Genomic DNA, 18878 nt, shown 5'->3' with positions numbered 1-18878 from the left:
AATTTATGTAGAGAAAAAAAATTTTTTCCGTTCTTTTTATTAATTTCGATCTTTTTAACATAAATCTATATTAAATTTTTCATTGAAATACCAATTGTTTATCAGCTTTGAAATTTGGTAAACTTATGCTAGAGGAAAAATAATCTACAAAATACGAAATCGATTTCAACATACCACTACTATTCAAAAAAGCTCTATTTTTTTACACTTTAGCTAAAATTTATCATTTAAAAAATACAGTGCTTATTCTCTTATCCGGACTTCACTTATCCGGACGCTCACTTATCCGGACAGTTTCGGTCAGAAGAAATTTCAAAAAAAATCTATAGTAAACACAAAAATTCATTCAAAAAGTTTCACATTTTATAAATTCCATGAGTTTTCTGCTGAAAAACGTGAAAAACTATAAAAAAAACGTCTATTGTTTCTTATTTTAGTAAAACTTTCAATAAAAACTAGTTTGTTAGGAGTGATATGTTTCAGTTAAATTGTCTTTAAACTTAGTTTAAGTTTCCCGTTTTTTTTCTGTATGTTTTTAAAGACAAGTTTTTTATTTTATTTAAAGAAATAGGTTTCATTATTTTTTGTTTTAAAGATAAATTTAATTTATATTTTCTCGTAAACAAAACTTAATATTTTTTTAAGATTAATAGTTAGGGCAGGTGGAATTTAAAATGACAAATTTTACTTATTTGACTCTCAAAAAACGTATATAGTTGCAGAGGGTTAGTAAGTCTGATGTTTTTCTACCATAGAAAAAATAAATTAATTAACCTTAAGTTTAGCTTTTATTATTTGTCATTTTATTATATATTACTCACAATTACTATGTACTCGTTTTTACCATAACACTTTTATTATGCATTGCATTATATGCAGCAGTTACATTATTATATGAAAAAAATGATTTTTTGTAGCTATCCGGATTTTTAGTTATCCGGACACGTTTACAGAAAAATCTTGCCCAACTTGTCCGGATAAGTGAATAAGCACTGTACTGAATATTTTTTTGTCAATTTATATAAACCGTTATTTTTAAATGGTTGCCGAAACTAATAACTTTTTTGAGTTAGACTTTTACCCAGGTTGCAAAATAGTTTTAAGTTCTGAATTGAATATATACTCATAAATTGAGATATTTAATATTTCAATTAGTTTGTTGAAACACAAGACCTAAACACGTAAGAAATTTGCAAAAGAAGTATTATCAAAAGTTCGTCTTCATTTGGTATCCGATCATGCAATGAGACATCTATTAGACAGCATTTCGTTATTAAATTTGAACATTAAGTATGTTTACGACCTAAAAGAAGTAGGCAGTGAATTATACTCTCACACTAAGTCAAATACTTACCATACAAACAGATATTGTAATAAAAACATGTTTACATAATAACTTGTGGTGGTAGTGTTTCGTTCGCTTAAAAACAGTGTACCAAACTGATATGATTATATAAAAAAAAGAAAAGTTCTCAGCTCAATGCCTGAAGAAAAAAGTCGTTTTAAAGGTGTTTGTTTGAAGGGGGAAGTTTATACATTGAGAGGTAAAAATGAAGAAATTTATACGAACTTTATTAAACAGTAACCATCTTCCTCAGATTTAACTAAAATGTTTGATAGTAGAACAAAATTTTTTGTCTGTGAATTTATTGATGCAATATACTTTTTCTGAGGAATTTTAGATCTAGATGAGCCTACTACAAGCTCTTGTATACGTTTCGACCCCAAAACCATAACTTGAAAAAAAATTGATAAAATGAAAGAAGCAATTACAAAAGCAGCTTGTACAATTTTTCAAAAAAACATAACTGTGTCTCGCGGTTACGCTGTCAAACTGCAGCAGGATATTTATATTTGATTGAACACAGTGGAAAGTTACAATGCATTCGCTGATAAATGGTCATCAATACCAATGATCATTGCGAGAATTAATAACAGTTTAGTTATCGCTGGTAATAAATTGTTTGCAATTGGAAGTTTACACGAAGTTTTCAATAATGCTCTGTAAAAGTTTGTTTTGCTCAAACGTCCGCTAACAAACCATTCTGCATTTAGGGCTATGTCGATTGGAAACAAGGTTACAATCTTTCATGGTAGAAGGTCACTAGTTACCTGCTTTTTTTTTTGAGGACAATTAGTATAAAATACCTTTTTCCCTTACAAAAAATCTCCATAAATTTGCTTTGGTGAAGGGGTAGATGTCTAGTATGTACGAAGGAACACTTTTGCACGAAAAGACATTTTTGAACGAAGACACTATTTAACGGTGTCAATTTTGCTCGAAGGGCCACTTTTGCACAAAGACACTTTTGCACGGGTGAACATTATTTTAACTTGTTTTTTTTTTTTTTTCCACTTTACTATCACTTTTACCCCTAACCCTCGGTTGGTTACCTTTTTTTCTTCTTTGTTAACATGTTTAGTTTCGTTTTTTAATTTTACTGTTTTTTACTTATAAATCATTTTTAGTAGTTGTTTTTCACTTTTCTATTTTAATTACATTATCACTGTTACCCCTAACCCTTACCCTCAACTGATAACTTTTTTTATTTTATTAATTTATTAATTATCTAACTGATTTGTTTTATTAATTATTAATTTTTATTAGTTATTTTTCACTTTTTATAAACAGTCACTAACGATCACTGTTACCCCTAATTCTTACCTTCGGTCGGTAACTTTTTCTCTTATTCTTTTTTGTTTTATTATTATTATTAGTTATCAATTTTTATGTTTCTATTTATTAGAGTTTTTTTTTGTACTCTCGTTCAAAATGACCCTCCGTACAAAAAACACCCTCCGTGGAAAAGTGTCTTTGTGCAAAAGTTACCCCTCGTGCAAAAGTGACCCTTTGTGCAAAAATGTCCCTTCGTGCAAAAGTGTCCCTTCGTACACATTTGATCCTTCGTGCATATTTGACCTGTTCCCTTTGTGAAGGTACCTTGGTAATGGGTATTAATGCTTTTTTGCAAAAGCACTGAGAGTTATTAAATAAATGAAATGTATTCTATAAAATTACAGTTTCTTCGTCCTAAGATTATTACTATAAATACTCTTAATAATAGTCCATTATTTAGATTGTTGTTACTTTTGGTTAATGTTCTGTTATTTTTCACATAGTTACTATAACCAATGCTATCATAATATAACTAAAAACACTATTTTCAGCTGTTTTTAATTTGTTTTTTTTTTGTTAAAAGTATTAAGGATGTAATTAAAATTCAATTGTGGTTCAGCTATGATATATTTTTTGTAAAAATTGGAAACTATTACTTTTTTTGTGACTGTATAAATTATTAAAATTATTTTTCAGCTATAGGAAATTATAACAGTTTGTCTATTAAAAATTATATGATAAATATAGCTAATCAAAATTGTTTGTTTATTATTAATTTTTTAATTGTTATTTCTAGAAAAGTTACAAAAATAAAACATATTTCTTTTCTTTCCGGAAATTTTTTAAGTTTAAAATATTTTATTTAGGTTAAAAAACTTTTTTTGTTTATACATCTTCATAAAAACCTTTAATTTTATTAAATATTGTTTAAAGAAAGTGTACTAAAGCGTTTTTACGATAACAATGTGAAAACATTTTCAACATAATAAAGATGATCAGGATTAATTTTGATAAAGTAAATTAAAGAGATCAGCAAATATTTCAGAAAGATCAGCAACTACAGGAGAAAATTAAAAGCTACTTATAAACAAAAACAAGATTTTTAAAAGATCTACCCACAAATTAAAATATGCCTTTTCTTAAAAAAACCCCAGCTATACTTATCTTTTATAAACAATCAAAAACATTAATTTAATTACGTAGCACTTGGAGTTCTAACAATTTACAACTTAAGTCAGTTGATGTTAACATAATGTTTTGATCACGTCGCTTTGATCGACAGACCTTAGTAGTGCTATGCGGTCTACCAAGGGCTTGTGATCTGACTAATAAAGTGGTGTGCATGGTCGCCACTGACCAAGCTGAGAAAAATTTCCTGACTAAAATACATAATATAACACTTGAAACTATATAAAGCTGTTCAATATGTTGTTAGAAAATTTTTGCAGTTTTATAAAGGATATTTTACTAATTTATACCAGATGAAGAATGGAAATAAAATTAAATATTTGTGTAAACTTCTAGTAAAATTTTAGAATATTTTTCTGTCTTTAAAAGACTTTTTATTAATTTTTACCATTTGAAGGCTTTGGAAAACAACGAGTTTTGTAAATTTAAACTGACTTTTTTTTTTTTTTTTTCAAATTTCCTGACTTTTTTTCAAAACCCCCCAATTTTTCCTGACTTTTGTCAATTTTTTAAATTCTTTCTGACTTTTCCTGACCGAGTGGCAACCCTGGATGAGATTAAAACTTTATGTAAACTTGAGCTTGTCTCACGGTGCACGAAAGTCCAGGCTTCTGCTCTGTTAAACTTTTACCCATGTTTTATTTAGTAGGTTTATATAACAAACTACACTGCTGTTCATGAAAAACTAAAATGTTTAAATCTAGTTATTTTCACTGTGAGATAAGTTTTGAACCTTGTTTTTGTTTACAAACGTATGTTTATAGTACATACCTTATAGTTAAGTACATTTATGTGCTGTTTATCTTTAATCAAGACATTAAGAATTTGCAATCAAGTAAATAATTTATCTAAAAACTGTTCGAAGCTGAACCTACTAATTTTAACTTTTGGATTGGAAAACTAATTTTTAAATTGTTTGAGTTTTATTTTACTTGTTTTTTTTTTTATCAATAATCTGTGAAAAATTTTAACAATTTGAGGTTTATACTTGAGAGTAAAAATCGATAATATGAATAGTCGTCCTGCCAAACGGTATTTTTAGAGTTAAATGATTTCTTATTTAATTTAACGACTGTAGAAACACTAGTTTCGGGTAAAATATTAAACATATACAAGTATCAAAATATTTATTCAAACAAAAAATAAATTTTATGAATTAAAAACAACTTCATTAATTTTACTAATAGCAAACACAATGAACTGTTCTATATAAAATTTAAAGTTTGTAATTCATTACAAAGAAAATTAAAAAGTTAAAAAATAAACCTCAGAAATGTTTAAGCAACGTATATAACTAATAGTTATCCGGAAAACTGTTTATCGGAAAATGTAGAAAAAAATTATTTGGAAAAATCTTAACACACTCAACCCAAACAGAGTTCAAAAGTTTTAGAGTAAAACTTAAAAAACCTTGGTATTTTTTTTCCAATTCAAAGCAGCATTAACAAATGACAGAACAATAAGAGTTAACAGTAAAACCGAAATAAAAATGGAAAGTTCTTTATAAAAATACTTAAACAGGAAAATTTTTTCTAATAACAACAATAGCTACTTTCTATTAATAAATATTACCTAGGGGTTCATAAAATACACAACTAAGCATTCTAAAAGCTAAATAAAGTTTTTACAAACATTTAGAAAAATACTCTTTAAATAGTTAGCTCATAACATTGTAATAAACAAACTTATAGAACACTCAGTTTTTTTCGCTTGAAATAAAAGAATTGTTATAAAAGGTAGTAAGCGTAAGAACTTTAAAACTTAAAACAGTTGTTCATTATCCGAAACAATGCTACAACTCTTATACACTATAAATTATTAACTAAAAAAGTTGCGATAGACAATGATTTAAAAATAAAACTATACTTATAAGAATTGTAAAGGTCAATAAGAAATCTTAAAAGTAAAAAGTATTCTTTTGCAAAAACTTAAATGCATTTATCGCATAAAGCTTTGTAAGCAAATTGCTAGATAAAATATACTTGGATGAAAAATTAATTTTTACAAACACTTCATTAGCGAAAAACTTAAAGTACAAAAACCGAAAGCTCCTCACTGCGCCACAAATCAACTATCAGTGCCAACCGTTGTGAGTAACGGCTTGGGTGCTTCCCTCTCCGTCCAGCTCGTAATGCTGCATGAAACTTTCCCCTCCTTTCAAGCCCTCGCCAATGTGGACCATCTGGTGTCCCTCGCCCTGATCGCCCTCCCGCTGCTGCTGGCCAATCAGAACGTCGCTGGCGCCGAAATCGTCCAACGGCGGGTTGAAGTCGGCCGTGGCGTTGACGACGTCGGGGTGCTTCTGGGCGCGGTGCTCGGCCATGGCGGTGAAGTCGGCGAAGGTGAGCTGGCAGGTGTTGCACTTGTACGGCAGGCTGACCTTCTTGTGGCGCCGCACGTGGTCCATCAGGTTCTGCTTGAGCACGAACGACTTGGTGCAGCCCTCGTGCGGGCAAACCCACGGTCTCACGCCCTTGTGGAACTTCATGTGGCGGTACAGCGACTGCCTGTTGACACGTTGAAGACGTTAAAAAGGAGAAATTAGGTTAACACTGTACGCATACTGGTATAAAAAATTTGATAATGTTCTGTGTAAGATTAATAAAGTTGACTGCTGAAAAATCTGTAACAAAATAGGAGTAAATAAAAAAAGTAAAGGTAAAAACTGTTTGTAATGCAACTTGAAGTTGTAAGTTCCGAAACCAACCTAGACCATAACAAAAACAAATATCAAAATAAAAATACAATTTAGCATTTTACAAAATTGAAAAAATCATATAGCTAATGTACATTCAGTTAACACTTTTTTTACACAAACATATGATTATCAAAAAAACAGTGTGTAATTTATTTTCTTTATGAATACGTTTTTCCATTTAAGCACAAAATTGTGGAGAACAACCGTTGTGTATACTTTTGTTTTTGTGTTGAAACATTTTGAACGTAGTAACTTTTTTTAAACAATAATTTTCAAACAAAAAAACGGAAAGAATTTTTTAAAGGTATATGAAAAATTACACTATTTTAATTTATTTATTAATATACATCTATACAATAATATTAATACTTTCAATAACTTAATTATTCACAATATATACCATTTAGTTACTAAATATATAACATATTTATATATTTAAAAAAAGTTCTAAGGATTAAAAATATTACCTAAAAGTAAAAGTTCTTCCGCACTCCTCACATATGTACGGCTTTTCCTTCGTGTGAGTTCGCTTGTGATCCAACATGCTCTTTTTTTCGGCGAATTTCGAATGGCAAACATCACATTCCCACGGCTTTTCCTTTGTGTGGCGTCTGTGATGCGAATCCAATGCTGTTTGAGTCTGTAAAAAAATAAATAAATATTGAAAACATGACTTATGAGCACATAGGAACATTATGATAAATAAAATCAACTTGATTAGTTTATGCTCAAAGAGACTTAAAATTAGGTCCAATAATGTACTATTAGTTGTCATCTAAATTTCACGCTACTAAACTATGTTTCCCAAAAAATAAAAAAAGTTTTTAAAAATATACTAATAGTTGGTTAAAAAAAGATTAACAGAAAAACTTGAATGTAAAACTTTTCAATTGTTTTATGTAAAATAAATTATATAGATATGTATTTTGACATTATTATGTTGCATCATAAGTTTAAGAAAGAAAAACTTTTGTTTAGTTTTGTTTTTAGTAAATGTTTTATTTGTTTTAAAAATGTTTGTGAAACATTAAGTTTTACAAACCAGTAAAAAAAGATAGCTGCAATCTAAATATGATATTTACTAAATATGAAACATAAATTGAAAATTTTGTGTATATTCGTAGAAAATATTTAATGTTAATTAAAACATGTGACTATGTATTAGTTTTACTAGTTATGTTAGTAACAATTACACAGGGTTGCCAAACGTCTTTGGAAAACTTTCTCCAGGTTTTCAAAATTTTATCAAGGTTATTAAAATTACACGTTTTAGGGTCTATTTTTAGTTTAAAGTTAAGTTGTAGGTAAAATAATGTGTTAAATAGTATAACGACATTGAAAAGATATCTAAAAGCTTCTTTAAATGTGTTTTTAATTAAAAATGTTTTGACGATGATAATTTTTTTTTATCTATACAATAAGTTTTTTGTGTCAAATCGAAATGTTACTACCTAACATGTAAAATTTGTTTGAAATTCCAGGTTTTTCCATGTGTTTCAGTAATTTTTGTTCAAAATTCCAGGGTTTTCCAGGATTTCAGGTTTTTGGCAACCCTTAATTACTAAACAATTCAAAACTTGTGTAAAAGTGAACTCTAGTTTAAATTGTTTGTATGAAATATATGTGTTTGAACAAATTGGGCAGTAAAAAACTTTGAAAAAAATATATTTAGATAGATTGAAATTACAAAAAAAGATAAATCATTTGATAGGACACACATTTTTTAAGATGCAGAGCTCCTAAGCACTATATGTACTTTTAAAAGAAAAATAACGAAAAATGACATAAAATTCTTTTCGTAAAAGAACAAGAGTATTGAGTATTTTAAATATCTAATTTTTAAACTTAATTACCTTTACATTTAAACAGTTTATACAATTGTTAAAAACAAACTTCTTAAAACAATAGTCCAGGTGTAACTAGTTTTAAGTTTTATTAATCTTAAGCATATGAAAGTACTGTATTTAAAACAAATATTTCTCTTAAAAATTGTAGTGGTACAAAAAATTTTCAGATCACAAAAACATATAAACTCAAACTACATAAACCACAAAATTGTAACAGAGACAACTTTTTACTATATAAACACTTTTTGTCAGTTGATGTATTTAAATTTATAACAGATCATATACTATCAATAAAATACTAACGGGAAATTTTCGGTCACAATATTTACACTCGAAAGGTTTGATGACACCATGCACTTCTTTGATGTGAACAACTTGATCGTGCTTTCTGTTGAAAACAAGTTCGGGACAAATTGGGCATTTCCAATGCTTCTTCTCTTTGACTTGAACATTTGTCAAATAATTCAGCAGGTTAACTTTGTCTGCGTCTGAGGGAAACTCAACTTTTCCTTGCACAATTTGATCGATCAAGCCTCTTTTCGATGACTGTTTAACTGGAACTTGGTCATTGTTCACGGAATAGTTCAATTCACAGTACCTAATAAATAATGCAGCGTAAACTTGATAATCTCTTCTATGATCGAAAAAAAAAGTAATAAAAATATTGTTAATTAATTTAGATCATAAAGCCATACTAAAATTAGTCTATAATGTACTTCCAAATGGTTTTTTAGTTCTAAAAAATGTAGTTTTTTGTATTCCTTAAATTACCCACTTTAAAAAATAAAGTAGTTTGATGCTTTAACTTTTTCTAAAACTAGAGAACTCTTTAAATCATAAAAATGTTTACATAATATTTAAATAGTTTAGTATCTACTTGAATCAAAAAGCTCACTTTAAATGCGAAACTAGTGCCTTCCGATACTTGAAAACTTTGTTGCAATAAGGGCATAATTCATGTGTTTCAAAAGTTTTGCGTTTATGAGGCTTAAATTTGGGATTAACACGATTCTCAACAGGAGTTATACAAACTTCCTTTTCATTGACATCAGTAAAGTATTGATCATCCACCTCCATGGAATTTTGATAGCTATTAAAATCTGCATCTGTACAAATTTCAATTTGAAGTGGGGGATTGAGTTCACCATCTGCTGCATATAACTCTGAATTTCCCACGCACAAACCATCATCATCTACAATAGATGATATATTCATTGATTGGATCTTGTGTTCCCAACAATGCTTTATTAGATGATCTAGGTTATCTACCTTTAGTTTTTCATTGCAAAGCATACAGCTGAGTTCTTTCATGTCTGCAAAAGAATCACTAAAGCAATCTATCATCAATTGCCTTATCAACTTAGCATTGTTATCAGCTAAATTACCAAGACAACACTCAATTTCTTCTACTATGTTTCCAGGATAACTTACATTTTTTGATAAATCCTGATACTTCTTCACTACCTAAATGTTTTATTTGACTCTTATATATAAATAAGTGTTTTTTGAACAAAAAAAACAATTAAAAATTAATAACTAAAATAAAATTTTAAATTCTAAGAAATAATTTTTACAAACTTTTACAGATAACAAATTTAGGAAAAGTTTAAACAAATGATAGAACTTAATCATTCTTAAACTCAACAGTACCTTGAGTTTGAATGGACTTAAATATTAATAGATAACTAATTTTAGAAACTATTAACCTCGTAAAGTCCGTAATGTCTTGCGGCATTAAGAACATCATCTAAAATTTCTGGCTGGATTTCATTCCAATCAATAAAGCCACGGTAAATGAATGGTGCAAGAAAGTTAAATGAGTCTACAGTGAAATGTTCCAAATGTATTTCTTCACCCTTATCAAACTCACAGTTTTCTTTCATGTAGTCCTGTAAAATGTCTCTCAGTTTGTCAGAAGCTGAAGCTAAAACGCATGAATGAGCGGGAATGAGTTGGTTTTCAATGTTCAACAAAACATCGCAGTTTGTTTTGCTCAAAAACTGTTCATATATTCTTGCAAGCTTGTTACGCAAAAAAGTTTCTGAAGCAAATGATTCTAAATTACTCATTTGTGCAAAAGTTTCTGAAAATAATATTTTATTATTATAAAATTTGTTCAACCAATGCTTTTAATATTATGGACAGTGTTTCACTGTAATCAACAGCTTATCCGGGTAAATGAGGTAAACTAAAATAAAAACTAAATTATAAATATTAGTTATAATTGAAATTAAAAATAGAAAATAAATTATAAATAATTATTTGAACAAAATTACCATTTTTAAGGCAAATACGCAAGTCTGAGTAACCAAAAACTAGCCTAGGTGGGCCCGAGTTTTCAAGATGTTATTAGATTAAAATGAGCAAAAAAAAGTTAATTAAGCTTGAAAATACAATAATATTTAACAAAAGGGTGTGATGATTTCCCAATTTTTATGAAAATTGTATTCAAAGTTAATAAAACTAGCCTGAAAATTAGGTAAAATATCCAAAATAGCCTGAGATTTGCATAAAAAGTTCAAACTAGCATAACTTAAAAAAAAAATCAAACTAGCCTGTGTTAGCCTGATTGAGTGGCAACTATATTTAAACAAATGACAAACAGTATTTAATCAATCTTTTTAATTTTGTAAAAATGTAATTAATAAACTTAATCATAAATACTAATGATACTTACGATAAAGTTTAAATATGACTTAAAACTCATTAAAAAAAATATTGGATAATGTATAACATATAATTTAGTTTTTAAGGGAGTAAAACATATTCAAAATTATTTTTATTACAAAAAGACAAAAATTTGAATACATTTTTTTTGTCTCAATTATGAAAGTGTTTAGTAATAAAGTAAAACCATAGATATTTGTATATATAATTTATCATATAGGTCACATTCAAAATAAGCAGTACAACTGTTTCATATAGCTTATGGCTACAATCCTCAGCTGTTTAAGCTCGAAATAAATCGAATGTACATAACCTTAGTTAACTGATTACAATAAAAAAAAAATTATAACTTAATTTGAGGATTATAGCAATAAGCTATAAGAAACAATTGTACTATTTATTTTGAATGTGACAGTTTGTAATGAACTATATAGAAGCCCATTAAGTGGGCTTAGTGAAATTAATCTTAGCTAATTTACTGCTATTTTACTTGTATATGTATATATATTTAGAAGTAGCACTACCACATTACCACCAAAACCAGTTTCCTAGACTAATGTATGATGAAAACATAAGCTTTTCTAAGATGTAAAAAAACTACTACAGTGCTTCCTGACTTGACCAGCCATGTTGGGAAAGCTTTTTTAAATTAAAGCTGATTAGTTTTGGCAAGACAAAATAAAATTTAATAATCTACCTCATTCATAATTTGTAATGCATATAATAAAACATACACTAAATTTTCTTTTAATTCAATTCATTTTGACTTTATTTAACAAACGAAAAAGAAATAAAACAGACAAAAAATAAATGAAAAACTTTAACAAAGTTTAGAATTAATTTAACCTAAATTTTTCAAGTAATATAAAAACTCTTTCTGAATAAAAAAAAAATGGAGTTTTTTTTGACAGAGCTTTCTTGTTTCTTAGCATTAAACTGACAGAATTGGATAAGTTGTGAAAAATTTTCTGATGTGGCTTCTGGTTGACAACAGTAAGCTAAGTAATAATACATTTTCTGCATGGAATCAGCATGAAAAAATGGACACTTAGATGATTGGGGAACATCATTTTTGCCTTACCAAATTACAATAAAGGTAACTAATAAATAACACGATTTAATATTCTTATATTTGTTACAGGGCAAAAGCTTTGAATTATAACACAAAGTTAAAAACTTTATTACAATTATGATGTAACTACAAACTGCTTGCTTAGTTATAAGGACTAAATTAGACATGTATTTATATTAAAATGTTGGTTTTAGCTGAATAAAATAAATAGATTTCTTGACTAAAAATGACAAAGATTAACCTTATTTGCTAAAGATTTGCTAAACATAACCAAGAAACCAGACAATCAACAAAGCACTGTACTATATAAAAAGGGTAATATGAACAATTTCTAATTTTTGACATTACTATAAAGCTGATAAATTGTAATAATAACAATAACAAGAACTATAATAATTAAAGCTAGTTTTTTAATAATGAAAAATATTGCTTTTATTTAAAACATAATACTAACAATGTAGTTTTTGAAAGTTATTTTTTAAAGGATTAGATTTTAGAGGACCTTAAAATTAAACGCTTACTACTAGTAAATTAGTTTACTCTTTTTTTTCATAAATAAAAATATTACAATCTAAAAGGCCATAGGTAGAATGAGTAAGTGCACTGTTTTTACAAGGTTAACATTGGGTTATAAGTGAAAGCTAAAAATATAAACTATAAGTCAGTTTTCGCAGAGTAAAGAAAGTTCAAATATATTTGTAAAAAGTTTCTGATAAAAACATACTGCTTTTTTTCTAGTCAATTTTCTAAGAAATTTCAAAATTCTCTTAAAATCTATATACTTTGTAAATTTTAGCTAGCAATTTTAAGTATTCAGCCAACATTTCTTAAAAAACTTGATAGATATCTAGTTTAAATATATTACAAACAAAAATTAAAGATCAAAAAAGGTTTAGATATAAAGATAAATTCAGACATTTTATACACTTCCTGAGTTTTTTATATAATTATCAAAAGTAGTTTTTCACCCGTGGCACAAACTACTTATATCTTGTGTTCATTTTCGTTCTAGATGATAAAAAGAACAGCCATATATGCATCTGTATCTGATGTTTACTAAACAAATGAGAAAATGTGTTTTCAAATGCTTATTGTTTAAAAGTTTAAAATTGAGATATTTAAAAACTAATGTAAGAAGGTGGTTAATTTTATATAGTAGAATTCTTTTGAAAATTTATTAATTAACTTTTATCATACTACATGAAATTTTATATCTTTGAAGTGTTTCTGTTTTACAAGCATTTAAATAACAATAAACATTAATTTCAGATTCAAACAAATATACAATGTTATTTCTAAGAGTCAGTAAAAGCTAGCCACAAGGCTAAGAGAATATAAAAAAGGCGTTTCAAATCAAGTTCTTCAAAAAACTTCATAATTTCAAATAACAAATCTTGAAACTGGATCAATTAAATCTAATTAGTTTTCTGTCCTGAGATTTTCAAAAATCTTAAAACTATCCTGATTCAGCCTGAATTATAAAAAAGTTCATTATATCAGGGTTGCCACTCTTTTAGTCAAAAAAATGTCCTGAGTAACTTTAAACTGTCCTGAGTCTACTGATTTTTTAATTGAAAAAAAAAACTTTTCAAAATGAACAGAAAATGAAGTTCTTTGGCAAATTTAGTTATAAAATAACAAAATATTGTAACTAGATATTATTCAATATCTATAAAAAACTGTCCTGGGATTAAAAGAAAGTATTAAAACTTTCTTGAGTTAAAAAAAAATATCATAAGTCAGCCTGAGCTTTATAATAACTTCTAAATATCCTGAGATGTCCTGAGTCAACTTTAAGATTTTCATAAGTTTCAGAATATTGTGAGTGTTCTGAGTGTATGGCAACTCTGTAGTATCTTGAGTTATACTGAGCTTTGTCAACCTGATATTTTCAAAAATTTCAAAATATCTTGAGTGTAGGGTAACCCTGATATTAGTAAAGGATTTACTGGAAAAACTTGGAAGATTGATTAAAAAATAAAGAAAATAGATTTTTAGTAAAATATATTTTTTGAATTTTTTAGTTTTAGCTAACCATTTAGAACAGCAATTCTTAACCTGGGGTAAAACTTTTTTATAATAGGTTATTTAAATTAATGTTTTAAAAAACTGTCTTTTGAATTTGTAAGTTAGTATTTAACTGTAAACCTTTTAAGTTAAATGAACTCTTTAAACTTTAAGTTTTTTATACTTAATAAGCTTAATTCAAGTTCAAAAATCTAGTTTTTTTCTTTAAAAAATTGTTTTGTTTATTGGGGGTAAATTTGGTAATAACCTTCCATAAAAGGTTAAGAACCACTGATTTAGAACCTATTGAACTCTCACTGACTTTTATAAATTACATCTCATTTTGAATTATGCTTCTACTTTCAAATTCACAATTTTCACTTAATTCATAAAGAACAATATTGAAAAATTGCTTTATTTTTAAAATCAGCTATAGAAAAGTGTAATAACTAAGTGCTAGGAGGAGCTAGAATTTATTCAATTAAATTGTGTCATTAGGCAGTGTTTGTTTTGCTGATAACATTTTAAACAATGTAATAATTGACAATTTAAAATTGTTTTTATCATCATAAAAAAGTCTACAAGAATACAAAATAAGATTAAAATTATTCTAATTCTATGCTTTTTCTACTTATCTAGTAATTTTCTAAAATTAAATTGTCTATTTCCATAGTTTTCCAATCTAGTGTAACCCTACAAATGTTAATACACTAAAAGACTTTTAAGTTACCTTTAGTATTACTTACTATCCGAAGATATGATTATTATTGTATTCTGTGTTAATACTATAAATTAAATATTTTGATACACATAAAGAGCACAAAATACTTTTAACAATTTTTTACATTTTCATAATCTAAACGCAAATTGCTTAAAGTAAAAATCAACTATTAAAAAAGGTATAAACCAAGTTTTTTTATATTCCACAAATTTATCATGTTTTGCTTACAAACATGCAGTTTAAATTAAATGAAAAAATAAATCTTATGATTAAATAGCTATAAATTTTAAAAATTTTTAAGATTAACTACAAAAACACTTTAAACACAACTTTACTATTAACACAAATAAAAGAAATAATTACAATTGAATTTGAATTGTTAAGCATCTTAGACCAGTGTTTCTGAAAAAGTGCACATATGCTCTTGTGTGCAAAAATTTCTATTATTGAAAATGAAGTCTTAACAAGTTTTAAAACATTCTTAAAATAAGTGTTATAAATCTAACGTTGTTTTCAAATGACACTTTTAGATTGTTCTAAAGAAATGTAAGTTTATTATTACAAACAAATTAAGTTAAAACTTAAAAATTTAAGTTTCAGTCATAATGTATACTAAAAATCAAGCATGAAATTTATTTGATACTTACAACAATAGAAACTTTTATTAAGCATTGCCGTAAAATAGGGATGAACAACATTTTGAGAACAATTGTTAAACTTTCTAAAAATATAATTTTGATCAGAAATATCAAGTAAAAAATATTTTGTGGGCAGTTTGGGTTATAAGGTTTGCAAAGAACAGTTGAAAAAAAGTTTGGTGTCCAAATCGATGTCCAGATACACACTCATGTTAAGTTAAATTTGTAATTTTTTGTGTTTAGTTATAGTTTTCATATAGTATAATTTAAGTACAATGTTAATTTTTGTAAAAAAAAAAACCCTATATGACCTTCAATGTGTTTTAACATATAAAAAATCATTTCAACTAATAGTAGTTTTTTATCTAATTTCAATTTTATTACTCTACCTGTAGAAGTTGTTCAACATTCTAAGTTTTTTTAGGGTTTTTAGACATCAAATTCCAGACATTTTTGGGTATATTTTCAAACTCCAGATTATTATATTTTAAAGGCCATTCTGATAACTATAAGTGTTAGACACCTACCTATCTTTTTGAATAAGATTACTAGACTATAAAGTTTATATACAACTTTTAGAGTTAACAAACACTTTAAGATGCATTTGAATCTTGTAATGTTTACAATTTGTTGCATGGTCTAGAAACGTCTGAAACATACAATTATTTAAAATATAAAGAATTTGTTTAACTTTGTGGTTAACATTTACAACTAGGCTCTTAATTTAATAATTAGTATTTATGATATGTTTAAGTGTGCATAAGAAAATTTATGAAATAAAAACAAGTTTAAGTGAATAGATAACATGCTTTGTTTCAATTTCATAATTATTTATAAACTTTAAATGCAACTATTAAGAAAACTAAACCTTAAAATTTTGTTTTTACAAATTTTTTTACTAGCAACAAGGCAGAATATAAAAAATAATAAAACAATTTTTTAAGGCTTAGTTTTTTAAAATTTATAGTTAAAATCAACACTGTAAAATAACCAAAATGATAAAATAGTATACTAACTGTTAATTTAAAATCATTTTTAACAGAATCTTCTCAAACTCACTTAAAACCTAACGATAAACTAGCCTGAGCTTATATAAAAACTTTAAAGTAGTCAAAGTTGGTCTGAGATCTTAAAAATTTTTAAACTAGAGTGTTTGGCAGCTCTGATTTATTTTTTACATCTAATTTTTAAAAAGGCTATATAAATGGGTCAAAAATGCACAAGAGTCACTTTTGCATAATTTTTTTTTGGTATATTGTATTTATATTTTAAATTTAGTTAACATTTTTTCTTCAGTAATACTTATTTAAATACTAATTAGATATTTTGTAATTATGCTACAGTTTTTTTAGTTAAAAAAAGATAATAAAAAAGTGACACTTTGGAAAAGCAACAAACTGTGCAAAAGTAACACATCCACATGAAAAATGTGCTTGTTATATTAAAGAACAGTTATCTGCAAGTAGAAATGTTGGGCAGTTATAATAATAATCGCTGAAAAATTTATGAAAAAAAAAAGTAGAACTAGAGTCAACTATTAAGTATTTAAGTCTTAAAACACATTTACAATATAATAAAAATAAAATTGTCCCTACAAACTTTTCAATCAGCCTGCGTTTAAAAAAATATCCAGCATTTATAAGAAAACTCAGAAATTAATCAAACAAGCCTTTCAAAAAGATTTAACTATGGGGACAGGTTTTTTTATGATGTTTTTTAATTAATTTCAACAGTTCTTTTTACATTCAAAATTGTTAGTAAAATTTTTTAAAGAAAGGTAATACATGTTCAAAATAGTTTGTTGCAGTGACTTGAAGTAGAATTTATTTTCAAACTAGACTTTGAAAACTTACTCAAAAATTTTATTCTTATTTTTGTAACTCATTAGTTAATAATTTTCTACAAACTTTTTGTTAATGTTTGTTTTTTTTTTTTGTTTAAAAAATAGATTTTTTCAGAGAGTTTATAGGAAACTTTAATTTAAGATTAATTTCAAAAAATACCATATAGAACATAGGTTTTTCAGAAACATTCAACAATTAAATCTTAAGTTTTAATATCAATGCTAAGGAGAAAAGCATAAATGTTAGCAAATTACTATACCCCAACCTTAAGCTTTTTAAAAACTGTATTAGCCTTATTTATACTTTTTATTATTTTTAAGCTACAGTTGCTATTATCACTTTATTTTGATATTATTTCTGGACCATTGTAAGTATTAGGTGTACAATTGTAATCATATTTTTTACATATATTAAGTGTTAGAAACAAAGTGTTCCTCACCTAATGGGTTATACAAAAAACTTAGTTTTATATCATTAGAACTAAAAATTTCATAGCTACTTGCATAACTTTTTCAATTTTAAATGTTTACTACTGCCTTTACACTAAAATTAGAATTTAAATAACAAAGTTTAATTAAGTTCATAGCATCATTTCAAAAAACATGTCAATGTTTTCAAAAATATTCTTGTAAATTTTTATCAAACTAGTTCTTGAACCAGAGATAAATTAGCTCAACAGAAAAAGACCAGTTTGTCGCTACCTAGCCAAAACACAACTTCTTACATGAAAAAAAGCATATGGTAAATAAATATTACTTTTATAAACGTAATGTTTAACAACATAACTAAAGGAAAAACTTTATATAACAGTAATCAAATTTTTTAAACAAAATTATGTTGCTTTTAAAAGTTGCTTAGAACTTAATACTACGAACAAATACAAGAAAAAAGCTTTTTCAATGACTAATTTTCAAAGAGAAATTAAATAATATATACTTAGGTTAATTTAGATAAATATATCTTAAAACCTAAAATTAACTATGTAAATAAAATTTCTAGTTATGTTTAACTAGTAAGTTTGGTACTTAAATTGTGATGAGAATAAAGACAGACTATTTTAAACTTATTACCTTTTAATTCAAAGTTAAGTTTGTTTTGCTAGCTAGTATTTATCTAATATTTTGTTATTATATTTAAAAAAAATATATTGAAAAAAAAAAAACGTAGAAAAGCTAACATAGTTATTCTAACAAATATTTTTTAAAGAAAATTTGCTAATAGTTTTTTTGAGAAGCTATTTAAAAAAATTATTATTAAATAACTTTGGTATAAACAGTTATTTTTTATTAGCAAAACTTTATATTTAGTATCTACTAAACATCTACAAGCTGTTAAAAAGCAAAGTTTATTCAAATATAAGTTTACTTTACCTTAGTTTTTATTTTAAAACAAAAATATTTATAAAAATAATAAATGGATACAGTAAAAACATTTTATAATAGCTTCTACTTAAAATACAATAAATTTGATTTAATTTTTCAAAGTTTAGTTTGTAAAGTTCAACAGATACAACTCTAGAGTCTAGACTACATAAAAACTAATCTTTCTAATGATTAATGATAGCTAAAAACAAGTTATA

The 18878-nt window shown here is 26.3% G+C and overlaps 1 protein-coding gene across 1 annotated transcript; it reads right to left on the bottom strand.

The window, feature by feature from the left end:
• Positions 1-5304: 5304 nt before the first annotated feature.
• LOC145833325 (uncharacterized) lies at positions 5305-10419 on the bottom strand. The gene is made up of 5 exons (XM_082940508.1): positions 10057-10419; positions 9246-9814; positions 8654-8948; positions 6971-7143; positions 5305-6312 (listed from the first exon to the last, which is right to left on the bottom strand). The coding sequence occupies exons 1-5, from the start codon at positions 10417-10419 to the stop codon at positions 5880-5882; spliced, it is 1833 nt and encodes a 610-aa protein (XP_082796634.1). The 3' UTR covers positions 5305-5879.
• Positions 10420-18878: the final 8459 nt, after the last annotated feature.

Source organism: Thalia democratica, chromosome 4 (genome assembly GCF_965202585.1).
Source record: "Thalia democratica chromosome 4, ktThaDemo2.hap1.1, whole genome shotgun sequence".
In the NCBI taxonomy this organism is placed as follows: Eukaryota; Metazoa; Chordata; class Thaliacea; order Salpida; family Salpidae; genus Thalia; species Thalia democratica.
This window is presented reverse-complemented; position numbering and strand designations above follow the sequence as displayed.

Bases quoted from the DNA above. Each gene is read 5' to 3' on its own strand.
- LOC145833325 (XM_082940508.1), bottom strand. From the start codon at position 10,419: ATGAGTAATTTAGAATCATTTGCTTCAGAAACTTTTTTGCGTAACAAG. The intron at 8,949-9,245 runs GTGAGCTTTTTG...ATTATTTATTAG, and splicing joins GCACTAGTTTCGCATTTAAA to GTACTGTGAATTGAACTATT. The intron at 7,144-8,653 runs GTTAGTATTTTA...ATTTTTTTACAG, and splicing joins ATTGTGACCGAAAATTTCCC to ACTCAAACAGCATTGGATTC.